Source organism: Trichechus manatus, unplaced genomic scaffold (assembly GCF_000243295.1).
Source record: "Trichechus manatus latirostris isolate Lorelei unplaced genomic scaffold, TriManLat1.0 scaffold00289, whole genome shotgun sequence".
In the NCBI taxonomy this organism is placed as follows: domain Eukaryota; kingdom Metazoa; phylum Chordata; class Mammalia; order Sirenia; family Trichechidae; genus Trichechus; species Trichechus manatus.
The window spans coordinates 295,215-319,253 of NW_004444225.1; the positions used below are offsets into that span (position 1 = coordinate 295,215).

General features: G+C 35.9%; 1 protein-coding gene across 1 annotated transcript in view; it reads left to right on the plus strand.

The window, feature by feature from the left end:
- PIK3C2G (phosphatidylinositol-4-phosphate 3-kinase catalytic subunit type 2 gamma) overlaps positions 1-24,039 on the plus strand; it is a 417,122-nt gene that overhangs the window by 67,590 nt on the left and 325,493 nt on the right. The window contains exons 8-10 of the mRNA XM_012559647.2: positions 9,561-9,683; positions 15,289-15,322; positions 18,611-18,806. Of these exons, the coding sequence (XP_012415101.1) occupies positions 9,561-9,683; positions 15,289-15,322; positions 18,611-18,806 (353 nt within the window). The remainder of the gene's footprint in view (positions 1-9,560; positions 9,684-15,288; positions 15,323-18,610; positions 18,807-24,039) is intronic.

Consider the following 24,039-nt stretch of genomic DNA (forward strand, 5'->3'; position numbering starts at 1 on the left):
TTGCTAATTTTTATAATTGGGTTGTTTGTCTTGTCATTGAATTGTAAGAGTTCTTTATATATTCTAAATGAAAGTTCTGTGTGAGATCTAAGTATTGCAAATATTTTCTTCTTATCTGTAGCTTTTTTGTTTGTTTTATTTACTTCTATGCTTTCTGAAAAGCAGTTTTTAATTTTTAGAAGTCTCTTTTTATTTTTTTAATTTTGTACTTCATGATTTTTTGTCTTATTTAACAAAGATATAACATGTCTACCCAACTTTACATATATATTTCCAACTTTTTTTCCAAAAATATTTGTAGTTTTAGCTGTTATTTTAGATATATGATCCGTTTCAAGTTACTTTCAGTTTATGATGTGAGGTTAAGGTCTAGGTGTTTGCTTCCCCCACCCCCCCAAATGGATATCTAATTGTTCCTGAACAATTTGTTGAAAATGCTATGTTTTCCTCTAATGATCTTGATGATATTGTCTAAAACAATTAACTATATATGTGTGAATCTAGTTCTAGAGTCTCTCTCCTGTTCTGTTGGTCTATATGTTTATCCCTATCTTGATTGCACACTATCTTGATTATCATACTTTTATAGAAAATCTTGAAATAAAAGAGTATAAGTTCTCCAACTTCGCTGTTTTTATTCAAAAATGTTTGGCTATTTTAGGTACTTTACTAGACTTACGTTGAAGCTATAAATCAATTTAAGAATTAACATTTTAAAATATTGAATCTTCTAATCCATGAGCATGGTGTTTCTCTCCATTTATACAGATGTCCCTAAATTTCTCCTAACAGTGTTTTATAATTTAGTGTACAGGTATTATGCATATTTTGTTAAATTTATCCTTAATTATTTTATGTATTTGTATAAATTTGTAATATCATTTCCCAATTTTTGTTACTAATATATAGAAATAGAGTTGACTTTTATATCTTGACCTTGTATATTGTGCCCTTGTTAAATTCATTTTTTATTTCTAAGCATCATTTTTTAGATTCCTTAGAATTTCTACATATGCAGTCATTTCCATCTGTGAAACATTTTTACTTCTTCATCTCCAGTCCTTAGGCCTTTAATTTCTTTTATTTGACTTATTACTTTTACTGGCTGAGACCTCCAGTAAAATGTTGACTAGAAGTGATAAGAGCAGACATCCTCGCCTGGTTGTTAATTTTATATTGGAAGTTATGTAGCTGCGGCAGGAAGTTATTTGCTCTTTTTTTCAGGTTGAAGAAGTTCCCTTCTATTTCAAGTTCGCTGTGAGTTTATGTCATGAACGGATGATAAATTTTATCAGTTGCTTTTTTTTTTCATCTAGACAGATGAATATGTGGCTTTTGTCCTTTATTCTTTTCAAAATGTAAAAGCATCTTTGCATTACCAGGATAAACTGCAATTAGTAAAGTTTTAGAATCCTTTGAATATATTATTGGATTCAATTAGGCAATATTTTTAAGAATGTTTGCGTCTATATATATGAGGGGTATCTGTCTACAGTTTGTTATTTTTTTTCCTTGTAATGTTTGATTTGGTAAAAGAGTAATGTTGGCCTCATAAAATAAATTGAGATGTGTTCTCTCTTCTTCTATATTCTGAAAGAATTTGAGTAGAATTGGTTTTATTTCTTCCTTAAATGTTTGATAGAGTTCACCAGTGAAGCTATCTGCTCTGGAGCTTTCTTTGTGGGAAGGATTTTAAATATAAATGTAACATCTTTAATTGACTCGGAGCTATTGAAACTTTTAAAAATGTAAAGCCTTAGATTGCTTTCTAAGTTTTAACAGCATCCCACAAATTTTGATATGTGGCTCGGGTCTTCTCTTTCCAGAACTCCAATTGCATGTATGACATTGTGTGACAGTTCTTAGATGCTGTGTCCTGGTTTCCCCCGTACCCCTACCCCCACCCCCTGCTCTTTTTTCCCTTTGTGTTTAGGATAATTTCTCTTGATGTATCTTCAATTATATTGATATTTTCCTTAGCTGTGTTCAGTCTGCTAATGATCCCATTGAAGGAATTCTTAACTTACAATATTATATATTTTTATTTCTATCATTTCCATTTGACTTTTTTTACAGTTTCCATCTCTATGCTAAAATTCCCCATCTGTTCATGCATGTTGTCCACATTTTCCACTAGATCCTTTAACATATTAATGATAATTATTTTAAAGTCCCATTAGATAATTTGAACACCTGGGCCACGTCTTAGTCCAGTGATGTTAATTGCTTTATCTATTGACAATGGGTTGTTTTATCTTGCTTTATTGTGTGGATCACAGTTTTTTTGAATGCTGCACATCCTGTGTAGAACAAGAATAAAGATGAAGGTAAATTGTATTCAGAGCCTGGAAATGGGCATGCCTCTTCTTTTGTTAAGCTGTTAATATGTAGGGTTAATAGAATCTAATCAGGATTTGAGCTTTATTTTTGTTTTGTGGTTGGTATCATTATCATCAGGGAACTTCAGCTAACGATTCTTTAGTAGTTGTCTAATATTGCGTGTGTTTTGGGCGGGGCCTGTGATGCCAGAGGAGCCCTGGTGGCACCGTGGTTAAGAGCTTGGCTGCTAACCAAAAGGTTGGCGGTTCAAATCCACCAGCCACTCCTTGGAAACCCTATGGAGTGGTTCTACTCTGTCCTACAGGATCACTATGAGTCAGAATCTACTCGAGGGCAATGGGTTTTGTGATTCCAGAAGGTTTTTCTCTGTGTTCCTGCTTCACGCTCAGTTTTCAACAGACCTTGCATATACCTGTGCTATGGAAGGGGTCTCTCTTTAAACTTTTGTCCCTCCCCCAGAAGTACTCTGCTTTGCTTACTCCTCAGTGCTAGGCTCCTGTGGGTGGCAGAGGGAGCTTTGTGTTGTAATGATCCAACACTACCTTAGGCAGGTTCTGTGTACTTGAGACTCAGGGGTGGGGTTTTCTGAGCATTCCTGCTTTTCCTCCTTGGGGCAGCCATACTCTGCCTTATATCTGCAATTGTTCTTGTGCAGGGGAGAGATTCCTACTCTTCTCCTGTGGTACGTGACCTCTGCTTAGTCTCCTGAACTCCAAACAGTTACCTGCCTCTTCCCTAGTAACAAAATGTTTTTGCTTCTACCCTTCTGTCAGAACTGGTGGATCTTTGCCTATATCCTACCTCTCCCCCAGATATAGACTGTTTTGCTTTCTACACCTGCCCTGGGTGACAGAGGGTTTGCTGCTCCTTCCCTGGCCCCTTAAGGCTTTTGCTTCTTGTAAGAGAAGGATCCACAGAATTAAGCAGAGCTCCACGTCTATTCTGTAGAAACAGCCAATCACCTCCTACATGCCTGCATCACTGAGTGGGGCATCAGTTTCCTGTACTGCCCTCAGTGTTTTCCCTGAGCAGCTGGTACACGCCCGGGGAAAAGAGCTTACAAGTGAATGCAAACTCCTCTTGTGTCTTGGGCTCTCAGATATTCCAAACTGACATGCTAGCTCACATTGTGCCTTTAAGAACTTGTTACAATTTTATCTGAATACTTCTTACCCACCTGTATGGTGGCCACCACTTTCTTCTGTACTGACAAAGGTCAAACACATTCAGTGCCCCATCTCTCCTTGGGAGGCCTTGCCACTCTTGGGAATTCAGTTTACTTGGTCATCTTGTGACTTCAAATTTCTGTTGGGGTTAGGAAAAGTTACGATTTTGTAGATTATTAATTTGTTTGCATTGTTAAGGTGGGAGTGACAGTCTATATTTTAAGCCAAAGTGGAACTCTGAAGACTATTTTTAACCTTTAAGGAAATTACAAATTAAAAACTCTGAATTCTTGATTTGTCTTCAACTGCGTTAATTGAATTTGATGATTTTCAGTGTGTAAATACAAATAGAGGTTCGTTAAAGTTTATATATAAAATCTGGAAGATGGTAAGCTGTTACATAGCTATTTAAACTCACATCATTTTAGTCTCCATCACAATTAAATGAAAAAAAAATATGCTGTTTTGTGTTGTTTTTTAGAAAAATGCACATGAAAAAAGTTTGTCCTCAGTCTTTCCCGATGTTAAAAATATTTTTTAGGTATGCTGCTTAAAATCTAATGTATTAGAATGTTGAGCCTTCAAAGCCTATGATAAATAAAATATTGGCTAAAATAATATAGCACATAAAATGCTGTCACATCATTGTTATCAGTCTTCATTAACCAGTCATGTTGTTGGTAGGTGCCGTCGGGTCAGTTCTGACTCATAGCGACACTACGTACAACCAAACAAAACACTGCCAGGTCCTACGCCATCCTAATGATCCTTGTTATGCTTGAGCCCATGGTTGCAACCACTGTGTCAGTCCGTCTCGTTGAGGGTCTTCCTCTTTTTCTCTGACCCTCCACTTTACCAAGATGATGTCCTTCTCCAGGGACTGATCCCTTCTGATAATATGTCCGAAGTGTATGTGAGATGTATTCTTGCCATCCTTGCTTCTAAGGAGCATTCTGGTCATACTTCTTCCAAGACAGGTTTGTTCGTTCTTTTGGCAGTCCATGGTATATTCGATATTCTTCTGCAACATCACAGTTCAAAGGCGTCAGTTCTTCCTCAGTCTTCTTATTCATTGTCCAGCTTTCACATGCATATGAGCCAATTGAAAACACCATGGCTTGGGTCAGGCGCACCTTAGTCTTCAAGGTGACATCTTTGCTTTTCAACACTTTAAAAGGGTCTTTTGCAGCAGATTTGTCCAATGCAATGCATCTTTTGATTTTTTGACTGCTGCCTCCATGGGTGTTGATTGTGGATCCAAGTAAAATGAAATCCTTCACAACTTCCATCTTTTCTCTGTTTATCATGATGTTGTTTATTGGTCCAGTAGTGAGGATTTTTGTTTTCTTTATGTTGAGGTGTAATCCATACTGAAGGCTGTGGTCTTTGATCTTCGTCAGTAAATGCTTCAAGTCCTTTTCACTTTCAGCAAGCAAGGTTGTGTCGTCTGCATATCATAGGTTGTTAATGAGTCTTCCTCCAATACTGCTGCCCCATTCTTGTTCATATAGTCCAGCTTCTCAGATTTGCTCAGCATACAGAAGAGACTCTGAAACTTGCTCTTGAACATCAGGTAGCTAAAGCAAAAGGAAGAAATGATGAAGTAAAAGAGCCAAACAGAATATTTCAAAGGGCAGATCAAGAAGACAAAGTATTATAATGACATGTGCAAAGACCTGGAGATAGAAAATCAAAAGGGAAGAATGCACTCGGCATTTCTCAAGCTGAAAGAACTGAAGAAAAAATTCAAGCCTCAAGTTGCAATAGTGAAGGATTCTATGGGGAAAATATTAAACGATGCAGGAAGCATCAAAAGAAGACGGAAGGAATACACAGAGTCAGCATACCAAAAAGAATTGGTCAGTGTTCAACCATTTCAGGAGGTAGCATATGATCAAGAACCAATGGTACTGAAGGAAGAAGTCCAAGCTGCACTGAAGGGAATGGCAAAAAACAAGGCTCCAGGAAATGACAGAATACCAATTAAAATTGAAATGTTTCAATAAATGGAAGCAGCACTGGAAGTGCTCACTTATGCCAAGAAATTTGGAAGACAGCTACCTGGCCAATTGACTGGAAGAGATCCATATTTATGCCTATTCCCAAGAAAGGTGATCCAGCCGACTGCGGAAATTATTGGACAGTATCATTAATATCACATACAAATAAAATTTTGCTGAAGATCATTCAAAAGTGACTGCAGCAGTATATTCAAAGGGAACTGCCAGAAATTCAAGCCGGATTCAGAAGAGGACGTGAAACCAGGGATGTAATTGCTGATGTCAGATGGATCCTGGCTGAAAGTAGAGAGTACCAGAAATAGGTTTACCTGTGTTTTATTAACTATGCAAAGGCATTCGACCGTGTGGATCATAACAAATTGTGAATAACATTGAGAAGAATGGGAATGCCAGGACACTTAATTATGTTCATGAGGAACCTCTACATAGATAAAGCGGCAGTCGTTCAAACAGAACAAGAGGATACTGTGTGGTTTAAAGTCAAGAAAGATGTGCATCAGAGTTGTATCCTTTCACCCTACCTATTCAAAGAGTCATAGTTAGAAAGAATTTAGAGATAGCCTAGTCCAGTCCTTATGCAATGCAAAAATTTCCTGTAAATATACCTGATTGTTCGTATACCTATAATGTGGAGGAACTCTCTACTCATAAGGCAACCTACTCGATTTTTGAGTTTTTACAAATACTTTCTCATATTGAACCAAATGAACTTCTCTGTATTCATAAAAGCTGTGGGCGAAAGATGTGGCAGTCTGAGTCCGTAAAGATTTACAACCTTGGAAACCCTATGGGACAGTTCTGCCCTTTCCTATCGGGTTGCTTTGTGTTGGAATTGACTCTACTCAATGGGTTTGGTGTTTCGGCCTTAAGCTGTAGTCTTACAGCTTATATCTCCATGCTCTAAATGCTCCATCTCTGGCTCAGACTTCCTAATCTGTCATTCAGATATTAGATTTTCTGAAATATGACATTCACAGCTTTCAATTTTTCTTTCCTCTATCTATATTCTCTTTCTGGACAATCATATCCAAATTCTTGGCCTTGTATCACCTCTGTGAAAATGATGACTAAATCGAGCTTAGCTTTGATCTTTCTTGAGGTTAAGTGCTAATTCTACTGTGTGTTGTATCTGTAGACTCTTATATAGTGGATTAGCCTCATAGAATTTGTACGTCTACCTGGTTGTCTCCTTGCCATCTCAAGCTCAGTGTATCAAAAAGTTAATTTATCACAATCTATCCAAAAATCCTCCCATTTTGCCTGTGTTTCCTACTATAATTAATGACAGCCTGTCTTACTGGTTTTCCAGGTATGACATTTTGGCATCATATTAAATTCATCCTTTCTGTTGTCCCCCACATCCAATTAATCACCAAGTTATTTCTGATAGCAATACTTCACTTTATATTTTCTAGCAATCTGTGAATCATGAATAAAATGAATATATTTATCTTTCAGAATTACTGTGAAGATTAAATGAGATAATATATGTAAATAACCTAGTTCAGATAAGAAGCTCTGCAAGGCTGGAATAGTAGATGACTGTATTAGCTACTGAGTGTTTGAAGCCAACTACCCAGCATTTGCATTTTAATTAGTAATATTTATGGATTTTTACAAATTCACATGTATCACATACCTGCTTACAATGTATCTGTGAAAAAATAAACACAGCACTTAATATGTACCTCATGTTTATGACTTTTTAATTTTCATTTTATTAGTTAGTTATGCACGTATAGTGTCTGATTTCTCTTATAAACTGAAAAATCTGTGTGAATGGATAAATATTAATTAATTAATTAAACTTTAAAACTTAACCCTTATTCCCTGCCAGGCACTTTTACATATTTTTTCTCATTTGATCTTTACAACAACCCTATAAGTAACTGTTACTGTTGCCACATGGAAGTTAGATAACATGATGATGGTCACAGGTAGAAAGGAGAAGAACCAAAATTTGAACAAAAAAAATCTGACTGCAGAGCTGAAAATACTACCTACTATGCTGTATAAAATGGGTACACGAGTAGTCTGGTTGCTCTCCTTTGGCAAAGTTCAGTTTGCCCATAACTAAACTCCAGTTCAGATTATATGAAGGAAAAGGTGGTAGTAATTTAACTTTCCTGTTATGGAGAGTATGTGTCTTTTGATTCCTTTTAATAATGAAATAGAACTTCTGGCAGCCACGTGTCAGGGTTGACTCACATAGAGTTCACACATAAGTAAAACAACTGACTTTTTATTTTTATATCAATTACTCATATTTTTTCTTCCCAATGTTATGATTCAGTAGTTGTGTTTTCTCAACCTGTGAAAAACTTAAAATGTATCCCAATTAAATGATATCTTCTTACTTTAATCAAGCCTGTTGGAATTTCTGTAATCCTGATTATGTCTTTCATAAAATTCATTAGCTATTCTTCCTAGGTTTAGTAAAATCACATCTAAGACTTACTGACAATATATACAAAAAGTTCTGGTTTCCCAAGACAATGGCAAAGTGGTGCCTCACTAATATATTATTTGTGTCATGTCCTTACACTGATGTTTTGTTAAGAAAATACTTGAGTAATAATTAAAATATTTTTGTATTGGGAATCCATACCTGTGTGTGGAAAAACAAAAAGTGTTTTTCTCTATGTCTTCCTGAAATAAATTCTTCTAATCTCCATTACTACGTCTCACATACTTTAGACATGTTATCGGAGGGATCAGTCCCTGGAGAAGGACATCATGCTTGTAAAGTAGAGGGTCAACAAAAAAGATGAAGACCCTCAGCAAGATGGATTGACACAGTGGCTACAACAATGGGCTGAAGCATAACGATGATTGTGAGGATGGTGCAGGACCAGCAGTGTTTTATTCTGTTGTACATAGGATCACTATGAGTCAGAACCCACTTGACGGCACCTAACAACAACGACAATCTCCACTGGAATGACTGTGGCTTTGGTGACAGGGTTAATATTTTTTGAAAGGCCACCATTTTTATTATTTATACAAAGTACATAAAAATATTGTATAGTGAGAGATGATTAGCATGGAACTGAGGAAGAAAGAGATATTTCTCACCATAGTTAATGTCAGTACACAAAAAAAGGGTAGGTCAAATAGAACAGATTTTTCTTTTTCATTCAAAGCTTATTTAAGAACATGTTCAAAGCTGAGATGTAGAAGACTGATGAAAATCTCTTAGCACTGTGAGCATAAAATCTGTGTATAACTATCTTAAGTGCAATTGGCAATTTTCAGAAAATTTGGTCATTACTGTAGAGTATACTTGTAGTCAGTGAATTTTGGGAAACATCGGTTGCTTCAAGGACAGTGCAGTTAGATGATTAACAAACACCCCTATACCATCTTCCCAAGTTTGTTCTGAACCCTAGTGTGAATTTGATTTTTAGTAAGTTTGCTCTCCAGTACACTGATTCCAAAAACAGATGCATTTGAAAACTCTACACGTGTCTGCAGTCAGCTGCATCCTTTTGAAGGTATTTTGTAGAAACTACAGACTTTGTCTAAGCTAAATTTCTCACTCTCAAACGCTCTCTCTCTCTCTCTTACTTTAGGTAATGTTAAAGCAGAGCTCATGTTAAACCAAAAACAAAACAAAAGCAAACCAGTTGCTGTTGAGTTGATGTCAACTCATGACGACCCCTTGTATTGCAGAGTAGAACTGCTCCATAGGGTTTTCACAGCTGTGACTGGAAGTAGATCACTAGGCCTTTCTTCTGAGGTGCTCTGGGTGGGTTTAAACCACTAACCTTTCAGTTAATAGTCAAGTACTTAACTGTTTGTGTCACCCAGGGACTCCTGAGTTCATACATACAATCTTAATAGTTCTTAGCTTTGACTATTCACTCAATGCAAATTGTGGCTAGGGCCACTTGATAGTCTGCATCTTGAGAACCTTCTTTTTAAATGAAAGCAGGTAACCACATTTTATTTAATTTCATTTTCTTGGAAGAGAGATAAAGTAGTGTCTTCACAATGTCAATAAACAGTAAGATGTGAATCTTGTCATCTACAGCAAAATGTGGATAATATTGTTGAAGAAGTTAGAAACATATGCAGTGTTCTCGGGTGTGTGGAAATCAAACAAATTACAGATGCAGTAAATAAACTAAATCTAATTATTCAGAGACAAGCAGAGGTAAGTACACTTATTTATTACACAGTAACTATTTTAAACATGAGCTCAATAATTACGCACAGTGAAAGACTTTAGACTAAAGGCTATATACGTGTGTGTATAGAGTATATTTCAATCATTTGTGGCTAGTTGCAGTTTGATTTCATTATATAAAATGGATTTAATTAAATTAAAAGGCAGTTTCTGATCCATTTGAACTTTGTAACTACAGTATAACTTCTAAGTGAACCTGAAATCCTACCTAGATGAATGTGCTTATGATTATATTTACATGCAAATGTTTATATAGGCTATTGATGACTCTCAGGTGCCCCAGTGTATGCAGGTGTACGTGTCCATGCGTGTGAACAATCATATATGTAGGAAGTAAAAGAAGAGGTCAGTTTTTGTGGTATCTTTTGCTGAATTAGCAGTGTGTACTTCTGGCTCAGAATTGTAGATGTGACAAGATGAGGCAATTCAGTCCCAATGAATGCATTCATTCTTATATTAGTTCAGCAGGTGGTGGAGCAGAAAGAGGGAGCCTTGGTGGCTCAGTGCCGTGGGAGAAAGATGTGGCAGTTTGCTTCGGTCAAGATTTACAGCCTTGGAAACCCTATGGGGCAGTTCTACTCTGTACTGTAGGGTTGCTATGAGTCGGAATCAACTCGACAGCAATGTTTAGAGCAGAGAGATAAACACAGCAATAACCGGTTGCCATCGAGTTGATTCTGACTCATGGCAACCCCATGTGTGTCAGAATAGAACTGTCCTCCATAGGATTTTCAATGGCTGATTTTTCGAAAGTAGATTGCCAAGCTTTTCTTCTTGAAAGGGTGGATTTGAACCAACCTCTCAGTAGTCAAGTACATTGACTGTTTGCACCACCCAGGGACTCCAAATAATAATAACTAATACTTTATAATACACTGAAACATATAAAAGAATTTTATACATATATTACCTCATTTAAGTTAACTTTTATTTTATCCTTATAGCAATGCCATGAAGTTGGGATTTTAATGATCATTTTATGTATTAAAATCTGATGCTTAGAGAGCTTGCCTACAGATGATTAATAAGTGGCAAAATAGAGATTTGAACCCAGGCCCTTATACACACCCCAGTATATGTGAAACTTCACAAGAGAGTAATTACATGGATTCCTTATCTGCATGGAAAGGAAAAGCAGAGATTTTATTGTCTTGAATATGCCAGCCTCAAAATTTCAAAAAATATTGTTTTAAAAAGTAGAGTTATATATAAATCATTGTGTGTACTGCTGTTATTTCAAATAAGTGAGTAGCTATTTAAAAAATCAGTAATTTCTTAATGATGGACTATCTATGTCTTATTTTTTATCAGATCTTGTTTTGTATGAATTATTAGGCAGTGATAATGAATATAGAAATTCCAATACTTTATTTATATTATCTAAACATTGACAGTGGGTGATTCTTTCCTTTTTTTTTTTTCATTTTTTTTCAATTTCTACTTTTCTGTGTTATTTTATTTTTTGTGTGTGTTTAAAAGCAAAACTGACCAATCCCCTTGGTGGGCCACAGTTACCCTATACACAGTCCTGCCCAATCACCCGGGTGGGAGATCATGGCTAGAGAAGCTACACACAGAAGGCACCACAGCTGGTGTGCCCATAGTGTTGTTTTGTTTTATGAGCCTGTCTAATCTTTGACTGAAGGGTGAACCTTGGAGTGACTTCAGTACTGAGTTAAGACGGTGTCCAGGGGCCATACTCTTGGGGTTTCTCCAGTCTCTGTCAGACCATTAACTCTGGTCTTTTTGTGTGTGTGTATGAGTTAGAATTTTGTTCTACATTTTTCTCCATCTCTGTCCAGGACCCTCTATTGTAATCCCTGTCAGAGCAGTTGGTGGTGGTAGCCAGACACCGTCTAGTTGTGCTGGACTCAGTCTGGTGGAGGCTGTGGTAGTTGTGGTCCATTAATCCTCTGGAGTAATATTTCCCTTGTGTCTATGGTTTTCTTCATTCTTCCTTGCTTCAGACAGGGTGAGACCAGTGGAGTATCTTAGATGGCTGCTTACAAGCTTTTAAGATGCCAGATGCTACTCATCAAAGTAGGATGTAGAACATTTTCTTTATAAACTATGTTATGCCAGCTGAGGTAGATGTTCCCCAAGACCATGGTCCCCAGCCCTCAGCCTAGTAATTCTGTCTGAGGAGCAATAGATTTTAAAGATAACCAATGGTTTAAAACTAAAAACACAAAACACTGAAGAAATCAAAATTTTATATCAGTAAGTCCCAAAATTCAATGTCTGAGACAGATTTGTATTTATTTCCCTAAATCTTTCTTAATGGCAAACCACTTACTCTCATGCCCTCCAATTATCAAAGGAGAGTTTTGAAAATGAAATAATTATGTAGTTTCCAGAACTGTTTGCATGTGTGGATGTTAAGATCTATGATTTTCACAAATGATATAAACTAAGAAATCTGATGTGATCGCATTTAATCTGATTATATTTTTTTATTTTGTGTCAGAGTGGAAAAATTATACCATAGTCTTGAAAAGCATACCACCAATATAATTTAAAAAAAAAAAAAATCTGTGATGAACTCAAAAACTTGGGAACTAGATTATACTAAAGAAGAGCCTTCTGATAGCTGAAGTTAAGTCAGGATAGCAAGGTAGTAAGAATTAACTTTTCACAAGCAAATATTTTCTCTTAGATTAACATGTTTTAGAGACATTACAAGTAACTAGGGCTTATAATAAAATTAATGAGGTTGAACCTTAGAGTCATACAAACATGATATGAATTCAAAGTGTTCTGACTGATATTCTTTTGTAAAATTAATTCACTTCTCTAAGTTTCAGTTTTCCTCATCTCTAAAATAGGGATAATAAAACATAATTTGGAGGGCTCTTGGGAGAATTCCAAACCAAATAAACCTGCTGCCATCAAGTGGATCCCAACTCATAGTGACCCTATAGGACAGAATAGAACTTCCCCATAGGGTTTCCAAGGAGTGGCTGGTGGCTTCAAACTGCCAGCTTTTTGGATAGCAGCCGAGCTCTTAACCACTTGGCCACCAGAGCTCCGTTGGGAAAATTAGAAGTGTTGGAAAGGGCCCAGATGATAGTGTAATGAATGAGAATCGTTGGTGGGGATGGTGCCGGTGGTAATTTTTGAGAATCTTCCCCGTCAGGCCGAGATGAAGGTTTGAATCCACGCAAGCACCAGTTAGGTAGGTGTCCATTGTCTCAGGCCGTGATGATAGTCAGCCTCGTCACAAACGTGAGCCTTTGCCAGAGGATGAGGCCAAGTGTTCAAATGTGGACACGTGTCTTTCCTTTGTTAAGACTACTTGTAGTTTTTCAGATTTTATATTCAGCTGTTGGTGGATCAGTAGAAACAAATGGTCAAAGAATGAGGAAAATCTAATTTTAAGATGAAGCACTTCAACTGATATTAAAGTATTACTATATATAAAGAGCTTTAACTTCAAAATATTCATTTGCTGAAACTCCCTAAAGGAATGTTCAAAAATGCCAGTTTTCTCAGAAACATTAAACTTTCAGAGTATCTGAAGCCAAATAATTCCTTCATGGAAAAATTATATGTCCTAAGAAAGCTATGAACAGTCATAATGCTCAAGAAAAGTTCATATTCACATTTCACATTTCTGCATCTTCACAAGCACTAAATTGTATGTAATATTTATTTGTAGTTTGTGTAATCATATAGATATTTAGTTATCTTGTATTTTGATAAAACTGATTTGTCATGCATGGAAATGAAAAAGAAAAAGAGTTGACAGTTACCAGTTTTATTTAATATATGTCAATGACCAAAACTAATAATTGCCTTCAAAAAACATATACTGCTTATTTTGGACAGACTTTAAAAGTTCACTTATTCTGTATTATCTGCATTCATACTTTTTTTGTTCATCTCTTTTTCCCTTTGATCTTAAAAGTACCCCACTTACATACAATCATTGGCACAAGTAGTAGGTACATTTTACAGAATTTGTACAGTAACCAACTCAGTTAGCAATGCCAGAGCAATTCAGTCTGTCCACCCACTATGAACCTAAAATTAAAGACAGAGAAATATAGATCTTCTGCCAATAAAATCTGAAATTTGAGCAGCCTCCCTTTTTCTTGGCTGCATTTTGGTCAACTTTCAAGATCTATTTCCTGCCATACAGGGAAGTAATTAAGTATTTATTAAATGTAAGTTTTGGCAAGATAAAGAATTATATCACACATGCAGCTATACTTCAGTTCATGTTCCCAGACAGCACTGGAAACAATTTTCCATCCTTCAAGCTGTATTCCCGAAGCTAACATATTTCCATTAAATCCTCACACAGTAAACAAACCACAAAATGAAAAATATGGCTTTCACATTGTAGCACAGATGAATGCCATGATGATTTTTATAATACAAGCCTATGTTTCTGAATAAATTGAATTCTAGCTAAGTCTGGCTATCTAGCATCTTTAATAGTCTCTCCTTCGTGGATGCACTGAAGATCTTATATGTAGTTGTTAAGTCTAGTGGCTGAAACTCTGCTCAGATGCAATATTTTGCCTAATAGAAATGCTTCTGAAAAGTTTCATGTGAATAATACTTTTAAGTGAAAAGTTGTATATACATTTATTCAAATTTTAAATATGATATAAATTTTCCCTTTCTAAAGCAAATTCTTTGTTTCAGGAAAACAATCATTCCCTAACTTACTGTTTGAGAAATCTAGCTTTCAATTAATTGGGTCACCTTAAAAGTAAACTTGTTAAAGCAAAATTTTAAGAAATTAAGAGTAATTAATCTTATTAGAAAATTGAATGTTCTTTTGGACTGAAATCTTATTTTTAGTGAATCTGTGGATGGCTTTATGTAGTTTTCAAGATAATGAAGTTATAACTACCAAATCCTAAACCACCAAAGTAATTCTAGGTTTCTAACAAAGATAAAAATAAATAAAGCCAACATACTAATGGACATAAACTTAAATAACAACAAAAATAACTTTCATGACAACAAAAAATAAAATTTTGGATTGTATTTTTTTTATTTGGAATATGATACAAGGTAAGTTATTTTCCCCTAAGCATTTGATTACCAGTATTTTTGAATACTCTAAAAAGGAAGGAAAGAAATGAAACTATATTGTGAATCTGTGTGGTGTTGCCAGCTCCATCCAGCCTTCTTACCAGTGCTGCCCAGAATTTGCATCTGAATGACTCTTGATGATAAGAAGTAGACATACTAAGTGGAGAAAATTAGAAATGTACTTATATCAAAGGATTAGTCACTGTCATGGAATGGGGATTGAGCTGAGGTAATATCAATAGAACTGCTCTAATGATACTGAAAAAGTTGGACCTCTTCTCACAATTTCTTTTTTAAAAAATCAACTAGCATTGTTCATTACAACCTTCACAAAACTTTTCTTTTACAATTTAGATTTTCTTTGTTTAATAAGGAACACTGATGTATGGTACCAGGAAATGTTTTGTCTTTTCACTGTGCCAGAGACATTTCAGTGTTTAAATTCTGAATATTAGAGGTTTGATTGTTTTGTAAATTTGCTTTATGAATAACAAGTGTTTTTGCACCCATTTGTCTTTTGCAGGATTTGCATCAAAACTCAGAGACTTCAACAAAAGGTAAAACACACATGTAGCCAAATGTAAAAAAAGGGGAAAAATAAACCCAATTTTTTTTCAATTTTTCACCTGACTATTATGGTTCTACCATCTCACACACACACATATTAAATACTTTTTGAGAGCAAAAAATGCTTTGCTAAAACCCTTTCTACATATGGAAGTGATTATTCTGCACATAATAAGTAAACATCCACACTCTATTCTAAAATTTTGGCCTGGGATTAAAATAAATAAATAAGAAAAGTCAGGAGATCTATAAAAATTAAATACCTGAAAATATGCTCATAAACATTCCAAAACAGCAGCAGAATGTTATTATTTGGCTAACTGTATTTGGATGTAAGAAAACCAGAAAAGTATCAGATATCTGTCTCTAAAGTCACTGGTTTCAAATTAAAATTCAAACTCTATTTGAAAGAGCAATCTAACATAGCACGTAAGAGAATTAAGTTCTAGAATAATTAGTATTTATAGAGGGTCTGAGTCTACAAAACTGCAGACCGCAAGAGGGCTTTGCATTTAGAAAAGATGGTGGATGGTGAGAGATTCATGCAGAGCAAAGAACCTGACCTTTGGAATCAGACAGAAGTTTGAATCTCAACTCTGCCACTTTGTAACTCCATGATTTTAGAAAACTAAATTGTTTACGTCTCAGCTCTCCTAATCCACATAAAAGGTATCATAGTATTTAATGTGCAGGGTATGGTCAGTGGTGGTGTTAGTACAAGTGGACGGTATTTAGCATAGGAACAAAACCAAAAAACCAAACCTACTGCCCTCAAGTCAGTCCCAACTCATGGTGACCCTATAACCTGTTGCTGTCAAGTCGACTCATAGTTCAACCCTATAGGAGAGAGTAGAACTGCCCCATAGGGTTTCCAAGTCGCAGCTGATGTTTTTGAATTGCCGACCTTCTGGTTAGCAGCCAAGCTCTTATAACCACTGCGCCACCAGGGCTCCTTAGCATAGGCACACTCTCAGCATATCTTCACAGATGTGGAACTAACACCCTTGGATTCAGTGGCGGCAGTGGAACACAAATGGTAGCCCCTGACCTGCCCTCACACCCTTAATTATTTCAGCAAGTTATGTATAGAAAGGTATCCTTTCAATGTTAATTTGCATGCTTCAAAAGATGATGTATTCAATTATATTTGAAGAATTCCTCGCCTCACATCGTAGAGGATAATGGGGTGGCCGAACGTATGGAGAAAAAAACCTGTACTCGTGCAAAAATCCCATTTCTAGGTATTCATAAAACCCCAGACACCAGACAGAAAGTATAAGAAGGGACATCCCCTACACAGAACCTGGGTAGGTAGTATGGGGAGTGGACAAGCTGGAGGTATGCCTACATGAAATTGGCCCTTTCTTCCTATTAGGAATGTTAGAATGAAGCCCTTTGCTTTGTGCTGGAATATGCAATCCCACAAAACAGCACAGGAATGTTCCCTCAGACTTATGTTTTATGCTAAATCATTGCAGATTCTAATTAATGAGTTTTAGTTGAATATATATTCATTGCTTCTCTATTTCTTGGTACTATACCTCTTTTTTTCCCCAGTAAAATCAGTGTGATAAATATTATTCTACCATATTTCACTACCAATCCCTGTATCTTGAGTCCTTAATACATTGCCAGTGATGTTATTCAAAATGTGTTCTTCATCTAGAGTGCTGAAAGTAAAGCCTAATGCATGAGCACACCTCTCTCTATAACCTAAAAACGAAAATATAACCAAGAATTGTATTTCTGCAGAAAAAAGTAAAGTGTAAAGTTTGAGTAATTATCCAAATAATTAAAGTACCCTCTAAAATGTGCGGGGGCTTGAATTACCAAGATCTTTGACCCAATCTTCTGTTTGATTTTAGATGTGTATCCATTTGCACATATCAAGATTGGGAATTATTAACAAGAATTTTGTGCTTACTGCTTCAGAACACCAGCAGTACAATTTGGGGGCCTGGGAACAACATACTTCCATAAATTGATACTTCCCGGCCTCTGGTTGTTCAGGAGAGTCCCCACTGGTTGGCCTTCAGAGTTTGATAGGACCTGTTTTTGAAGATTATTTTTATGCTGCCTTACTCTTCTGTTTCTTTAATTACTCCTGCTGATTTCTCAGAGAATTTTTATTAGAGCTCCTTTCACTCTGCTTGTCCCCTCAGGCTGTTTCAACAAAGGGCACAATTTGAGAAATACAGCAAATAAGTAAAATTTGGCTGTCTTGTAAGTTTTGTACAAATTTATGAACAACTAAGTGAATAACAGCATGTGTTGAACAACAACAAAAGTTTAATTATGAACAGATCTGCTGAGGGACAAGATGTCGAAAGAAGCTCCATACTGAAGCCGGTCCCCTTTCCTCAGGCCTGCCCACTGGAACACTGCAGACAACTAAAGTGTACTATTTTCTTTTCAAAACAACTGGAAACCAAAAAGCAATTTATGTTTCAGAAACAACTTATGAGGAAGTGCATGTGTTTGAATAAAACGCAGTTAGACTTGAGTCAGCATTCTTTAGAATCAAATCACAGCTTTCCTTAACAACATAGTTTCTAATGATGTGCTTCCTTGTTCTCACTACATCTACTCAGGTGCCAGAGGAAAATTAGTATCCCCTATATCTAGTCATTTTTCTTCATTTTCCCCCCTCATGACAGGTCACTTTTATAAATTATTCATAAATTCCCTTTACGCAAGAACACCTTTAACATAGAAGAGCTTTCTTAAACATCATAACCATTTCATTTCTTTTCAAACTTGTTTCAGATCCCAACTATATACTATTACCATTCTGTTTTTATATCAGCACAATGTATATGATTAGTGTTCAGCTAATGGTAAATATCATAGTGTAATCACATTTATTATAATTAACCCTTTAGATTTGTTCGAAGTGCTTATAAGCTATATAGAAAAAATATATCTGGTCAGAAAATTAAATCTAAACCATCATAAATAGGAACAAAAATATTGCAATTCACAGTTGATAAGAATGTAAACTTAATAATTCAGAAAAACTCTTATTTGTTAATAAAAGGCAATGCTTCCAAAATCTACATAGCTGTAGATACGAAAGCTTACTGATATCTGCGCTAGTAGCAGCTAACCAAGGCTTCGTTCAAAGGCACAGATGGCTCATTGACTTCAGTTGGTTGAGGGTCATTTTAATTAAATTTCACTTAAATGTTATTATAAGGAATTTCAAAGCCATGATTGTTGGTTTATGATAAATATGGGCCTTCACAAATGACCTGATATCTATCCTTTATTCCCCTTAGGCTTGATAGAGAAAGTGACGGCTGAGCTATCCGCGTCCATCTACCATCTAATTGATATCTATTGTAACAGCTTTTACACAGATTTTCAGCCTGTAAATGCACCTGGAAGCATTTCCTGTGTAAACCCTGGCCTGGATTCCTATTTTAGCTTCACAGTGTATGCAGCTCACAACATTCCAGAGACCTGGGTGCACAGGTGAGTGGTGGTGGGTTTTCGACTTAAGAGTTAATTTAATGTTTCCATAGCTTCTAATTAGAACAAAATTTATCTTGTTCTTATTTGTGGGACTAAATATATCACAAAATTTGGAGATTAATGAACATAGAATTTCCTTATTCTTAAAATCATTTTTTTTTTAATTTAGATTCCCAATAGATGTTTCTTTTCCCTAAGACATCTCTCATCCTCCATATTAAAACTGTTTATTCCCAGTATATCATTATGGAAAAACACAAACTGCCATCCAATTTAGTGATTTTCATAGAATTTTCTTCTTCATGTTTGAGTTTAAATTACTAATGCTAATTAATAGAAAAGGGAGAGGGCTGGGATTGAGAGAGAGAGAGAGCATGAGAGATGGCACATATTCACATACTGAGAGAGAGAGAGAAAGTATACACACGTACAGAGAGGCAGAGTACTTAAAACAGGAACAACAACAACAAAAACAAAAACGCAACTCTGATCCCATGAAGTTGTGAGTAGGAGATATTTTTGTGACATTAGTCCTCTGGTAAAGTGGATATTACCCAAGAATTATTTGAGTTGCTATATAAGTGAACTACAATTATACATGAAGTAAAGCTGGATTTTGGATTGACTATTATGTAGTATTTTCTGGAATAATATAGAGTACTATTTTACAATCACTTGAAATTCCTTGTGTGATTAAAATATATAAAGAATATTTAATTAATTAAGGTTGATAAGAGAATAACAATATAATAATGGATTTATTATACCCACTGCAGTTAGCATCTCAAAGAAAAGCTGAAAGAAATGATTTCAGTGAAAAGATAAATTACTGGTCTTTTTTTTGTAAACAACTGAACAGTACAACTATTTCTAGAATCATTTAGAAAGGAATTTTCACCTGTGTATGTAAAAATAAATAAGTACACACAAACACACACACACACACACACACACACTTTTCTTTACATTTCTTTAGAATTCATGGATAGTTTTATGCTTTTTTTCTCCTGTGTAATTTTATGAAGAATTTGAAGGGATTTAAAAGTATAAATCATTACTTTTGACTAATGTCTTTTTATAATTTTTAATGATCAATATATGCTCATTTTAATTCATACGGACTAACTGTGTAGTCAGATGAATACAGGTAAAGCTATATAAATAGAGCATAGAACATGTACATATATATGTATATAGATATATATACACATACACACGAGTGTATATAATATATGTGTATAAATGTAAAGTGCACATTTGGATTTAAAATAATGCACATATTTGTATACATTATCTATCCAACTCTCCTCTTTCTTTTACTATATAGCATCTCATTGCAGAGTGAAAATAGTAAGAACATTTTTTGAACATTGTTAGATACATACATATACAGGTAGTCCCCAACTTATGATATATTTGCGTTACGACCAACCACACTTAAAACCATCTTTTTTTTTGTACATTTTATTGTTAGTAATATGTTGCAGTGTGTAATTTGCTGATGTTATCATTCTCAGATGTTCACTTGCAGATGTTTAATTTTATGATTTACTGTTCAAAACACTACTGGATTTATAAAGATACTGATAATAAAAGGCAATAATAATGAAAACTAAAAAAAACCGGATACTCGACTTATGTCAGAACCAATTTATGACCAACTTGTTGGAGTGTAACCCTGTCCTAAGTCAGGGACTACCTGTACACATATAGTCATAAATATAAAACTATGCTTTCTTGCAAAAGTCTTTATAATCAGCTCTGATATAGGAAATAAAATTATCCCTGCCATTCATTAGGGGAACAAGCTGTAAAGCCAGGGCTGGAGACAGAGGAATCAACCTCACAAATTGTCTAGGAAGAAACTCTAGTAAACTGTCTCACCTAGTGTCAGATTGTATCCTTATAGTAGGTTTTCCCAGAGCCCTAGTGTATAAGTTATTTGTTGTTATATAACAACTTCCACCCAAACTTAGTGTCTTCATGAAACAAACATTTATTATCTCACATTCTGAGGGTCAGGAATCAGGGAGCAGCTTAGCTGGGTGGGTTTGGTTTAGGATTTGTCATGAGTTTCAGTCAAACTCTGGGCTAGGGCACTAGTCACTTCAAGGCTCGCTGGGACTGAAGATCTACTTCAAAGCTCACTCACGTGATTGTTGGTAGGTGCATGAACAACTACAGAATAAGAATCAGCAGGAATCCAATCCACAAAATGTGGAGATTGATCCATTCCCTGCCTTCCCACTTCTCAATCATTCTGACATCAACCATCCACACAGCACACTCTCTCTCTCTAACCCAGCCACCTGGAGCTAGGGCAGATCTCACAGGTTAAAATGACACTGTCCTTTAGGTTGTCAAATAGGAGACGCTAGCCACAAATTTGGGAGTCCACACGACACCTTCACTTCCACCTGGTTCACCCATCTCCTTTGAGTTCAATAATCCACTGGAATGACTCACAGAACTCACAGAGAGTGGTATATTTATAATAGATTTATTATAGCAAAGGGTGCAAATTAGGATTGTCATCAGGAAGAGATGTATGGGTGAGGTTTGGGAGGGTTCCCAACATCAAGCTTCCATGCCTTAAAGAGGATGTGTCACCTTCCCTTTGCTGACAAGAAAGCTCTCTGAGCCTTTGCATTCAGGCCTTTATTGGCCAGTCCTGTATGATAGGCTACAGCATGCCTCCTGGGGCCAGCTGACATCAGTCATCCAGCTGAATCAGGCCAGCCCTGACTTGGCATCACAAATCCTCAAGTGTGGCCTGGAAGTCCCAGACCAAGGCACCCTGGTTAATCCAAGGGTTATTTCTCAGGAACCAAAGACAAAGGCCACATTACTCAGAGTAAAGCTAATTTACCTCACAGCAGGCCTCAGTTCCTCATGGATTGTTGGACTGAGGGCCTTAATTCTTCACCAAGGGTTTTCTGTGAGTATCCTCAAGGCATGGCAGTTGGCCTCCTCCAGAGGGAGTAATCCAAGGAAGAGTGAGTGCATGAGCAAGACAGCTCCAAAAACAAGAGGCAGTCTTTTATAACCTAATCTCAGAAGTGACACCATCACCTCCGCCATATTGGTACACTGTGGGAAGGGACTACACAAGGGTTTGAATGTTGGGAGGCAGGATCATTGGAGGTCATCTTGGAAGCTGGCTCCCAAGCTGGGAAGAGACATGAGGAGGAAACTACGCCAGAGGTATCTCCAGAAGCGTAAGTTCTGGATAACTAGGAGGAAACAAAACAAAACTTTAACAAAGTGGCAAATGTCTGTCTGATCATTAGGACCAGACTTAGTGGTCATGACAAATTAATTTATTAATTCCAAAAAAAACCAAACCTAATGCTGTCGAGCCGATTCCAACTATAGCAATGCTACAGGACAGAGTAGAACCACCACACAGAGGTTCTAAGGAGCAGCTGGTGGATTCAAACTGTGGCCTTTTGATTAGCAGCCAAGCTCTTAACCACTGCGCCACCAGGACCCCGATTTATTAATCAGGTACTCTAAAATAAAAATAGTGAAGTTTCCACAGTCAAACCAGAGAATTCAAAGCTGAATTTATCATCTACTCAGTTACACCACTGTCAGGGAAGAGAACACCCAAGATACTGAAGACAAATGAGAATTATCTTACTTAGGATAAGTTGATTAAACAAATCCTTTCCATGCCTCATTGCAGTGATTAACAACCCATTCATATTTAAACTAAATCTATCATGATAGAGAAGATATATATGTATTTTTAAATTCTGTCCTCTTTGCATATAGAAAATACCTTTATCTTCTTCAAAGATAGGATAAATTTGTTTTACATATATGTTGCATAATGCTCATTATCTTAATAATTACATATTATTATTTCTACCCAAAATCAGTGCCCACATGACTGTGCACATTTGAGTGCAGGTACTTTATTTTATTTATTTTTTTAACCTCTAGTCCCTCAAATATTTCCTACTATGTAGTAGATGCTCAATAAAGGTTTGTTGAGTGGGTCTGAATAAACTTCCTTGATAGAGAAGTGAGTCGGACTTGGTTTGTGAAGCTGCTACATAGTGGGTGGAGGGCAGGAGTACTTAGTCCACGTCATGGTTTTTACTGAGTGAAAAACATGGGCAGAGCTGGAAACTGTGAAGAAGTGATGATGGTAAAGTAGGATAGACCAGAGGATATTCTAAGGGAGTCAAAGAGGATATCATAATAGAGGTACTAAACCAAAGGCCTGAGGGAGAGGGGCCAACATCAGTGGAAGTGAGAGTCCAGACAAATCAGCAGCAGCAAAATTGTTGACTGGACAATTGTTAAAATTATTGACAGTAATAATTAATAAGAGTATAACAAAATCATATCTTATGAGGAAGTTATATTAAAGAGTCAGTTTAAATTATTTTTAAGAATCCCTTAAATTACACATAAAGTACAGCACCCATGGTTTGATAAATAGAACCCTATGAAATTATAAATAGGTATAAATATATAGTGCACACAATAAAGTATATTACATGATAAGGTGTACCTATACAAAACTAATTTTACAATATTTTTAATTATGAGAGAGTATGTGTGTACATAAGCAAGCTGAAATCCTTTCTCATCAAGGGGATACCCTCTTTGTAGGGATGATTTGAATGGCATGTAGAGGCTCCTTTTCCCACAGTCTTTTCCACCAAAAGGTACTAGTGTACAGTCCATGTCTTCTATTCATTTCTTTGTAAAGTATGATTTCACAAACTTGACTCATCACATTAGCAGGTTCTGGATGTGTGGGAGATTAGGCACACTATCGCTCAATATAAATATTGTATATACCAACCAAAAGTTGGTAGACTAACATGTCAGCTCTAAATCACAGTCACTACATGGTATTAAAATATTCAGTCCATCAGAAAGATGTAACACAATAAAAAAATTGACAGACATGGAAGGAGAGGTTGATGCGACCATTATAATCGTAAGTGATATCAACATTTCTCTTTCAGGAATTAGTAGATTAATCAGACAAATTGGGAGGAATATAAAATAAGCCAGTGCAATTTACGAGTTTGATTTTAGCTTGTACCTTCAGGAAATAATTTGGAAATACAAATTCTTCTCAAGCATACATGAAACATTTATTTTAAGAAGTGGCCAAAAACTAAACCATAAAATAAATCTAAGAAAATTTCTGATGATCTATATGCTATAAATCTCATCTACTTTCTGCAATTCAACTTTGTCAGAAAAT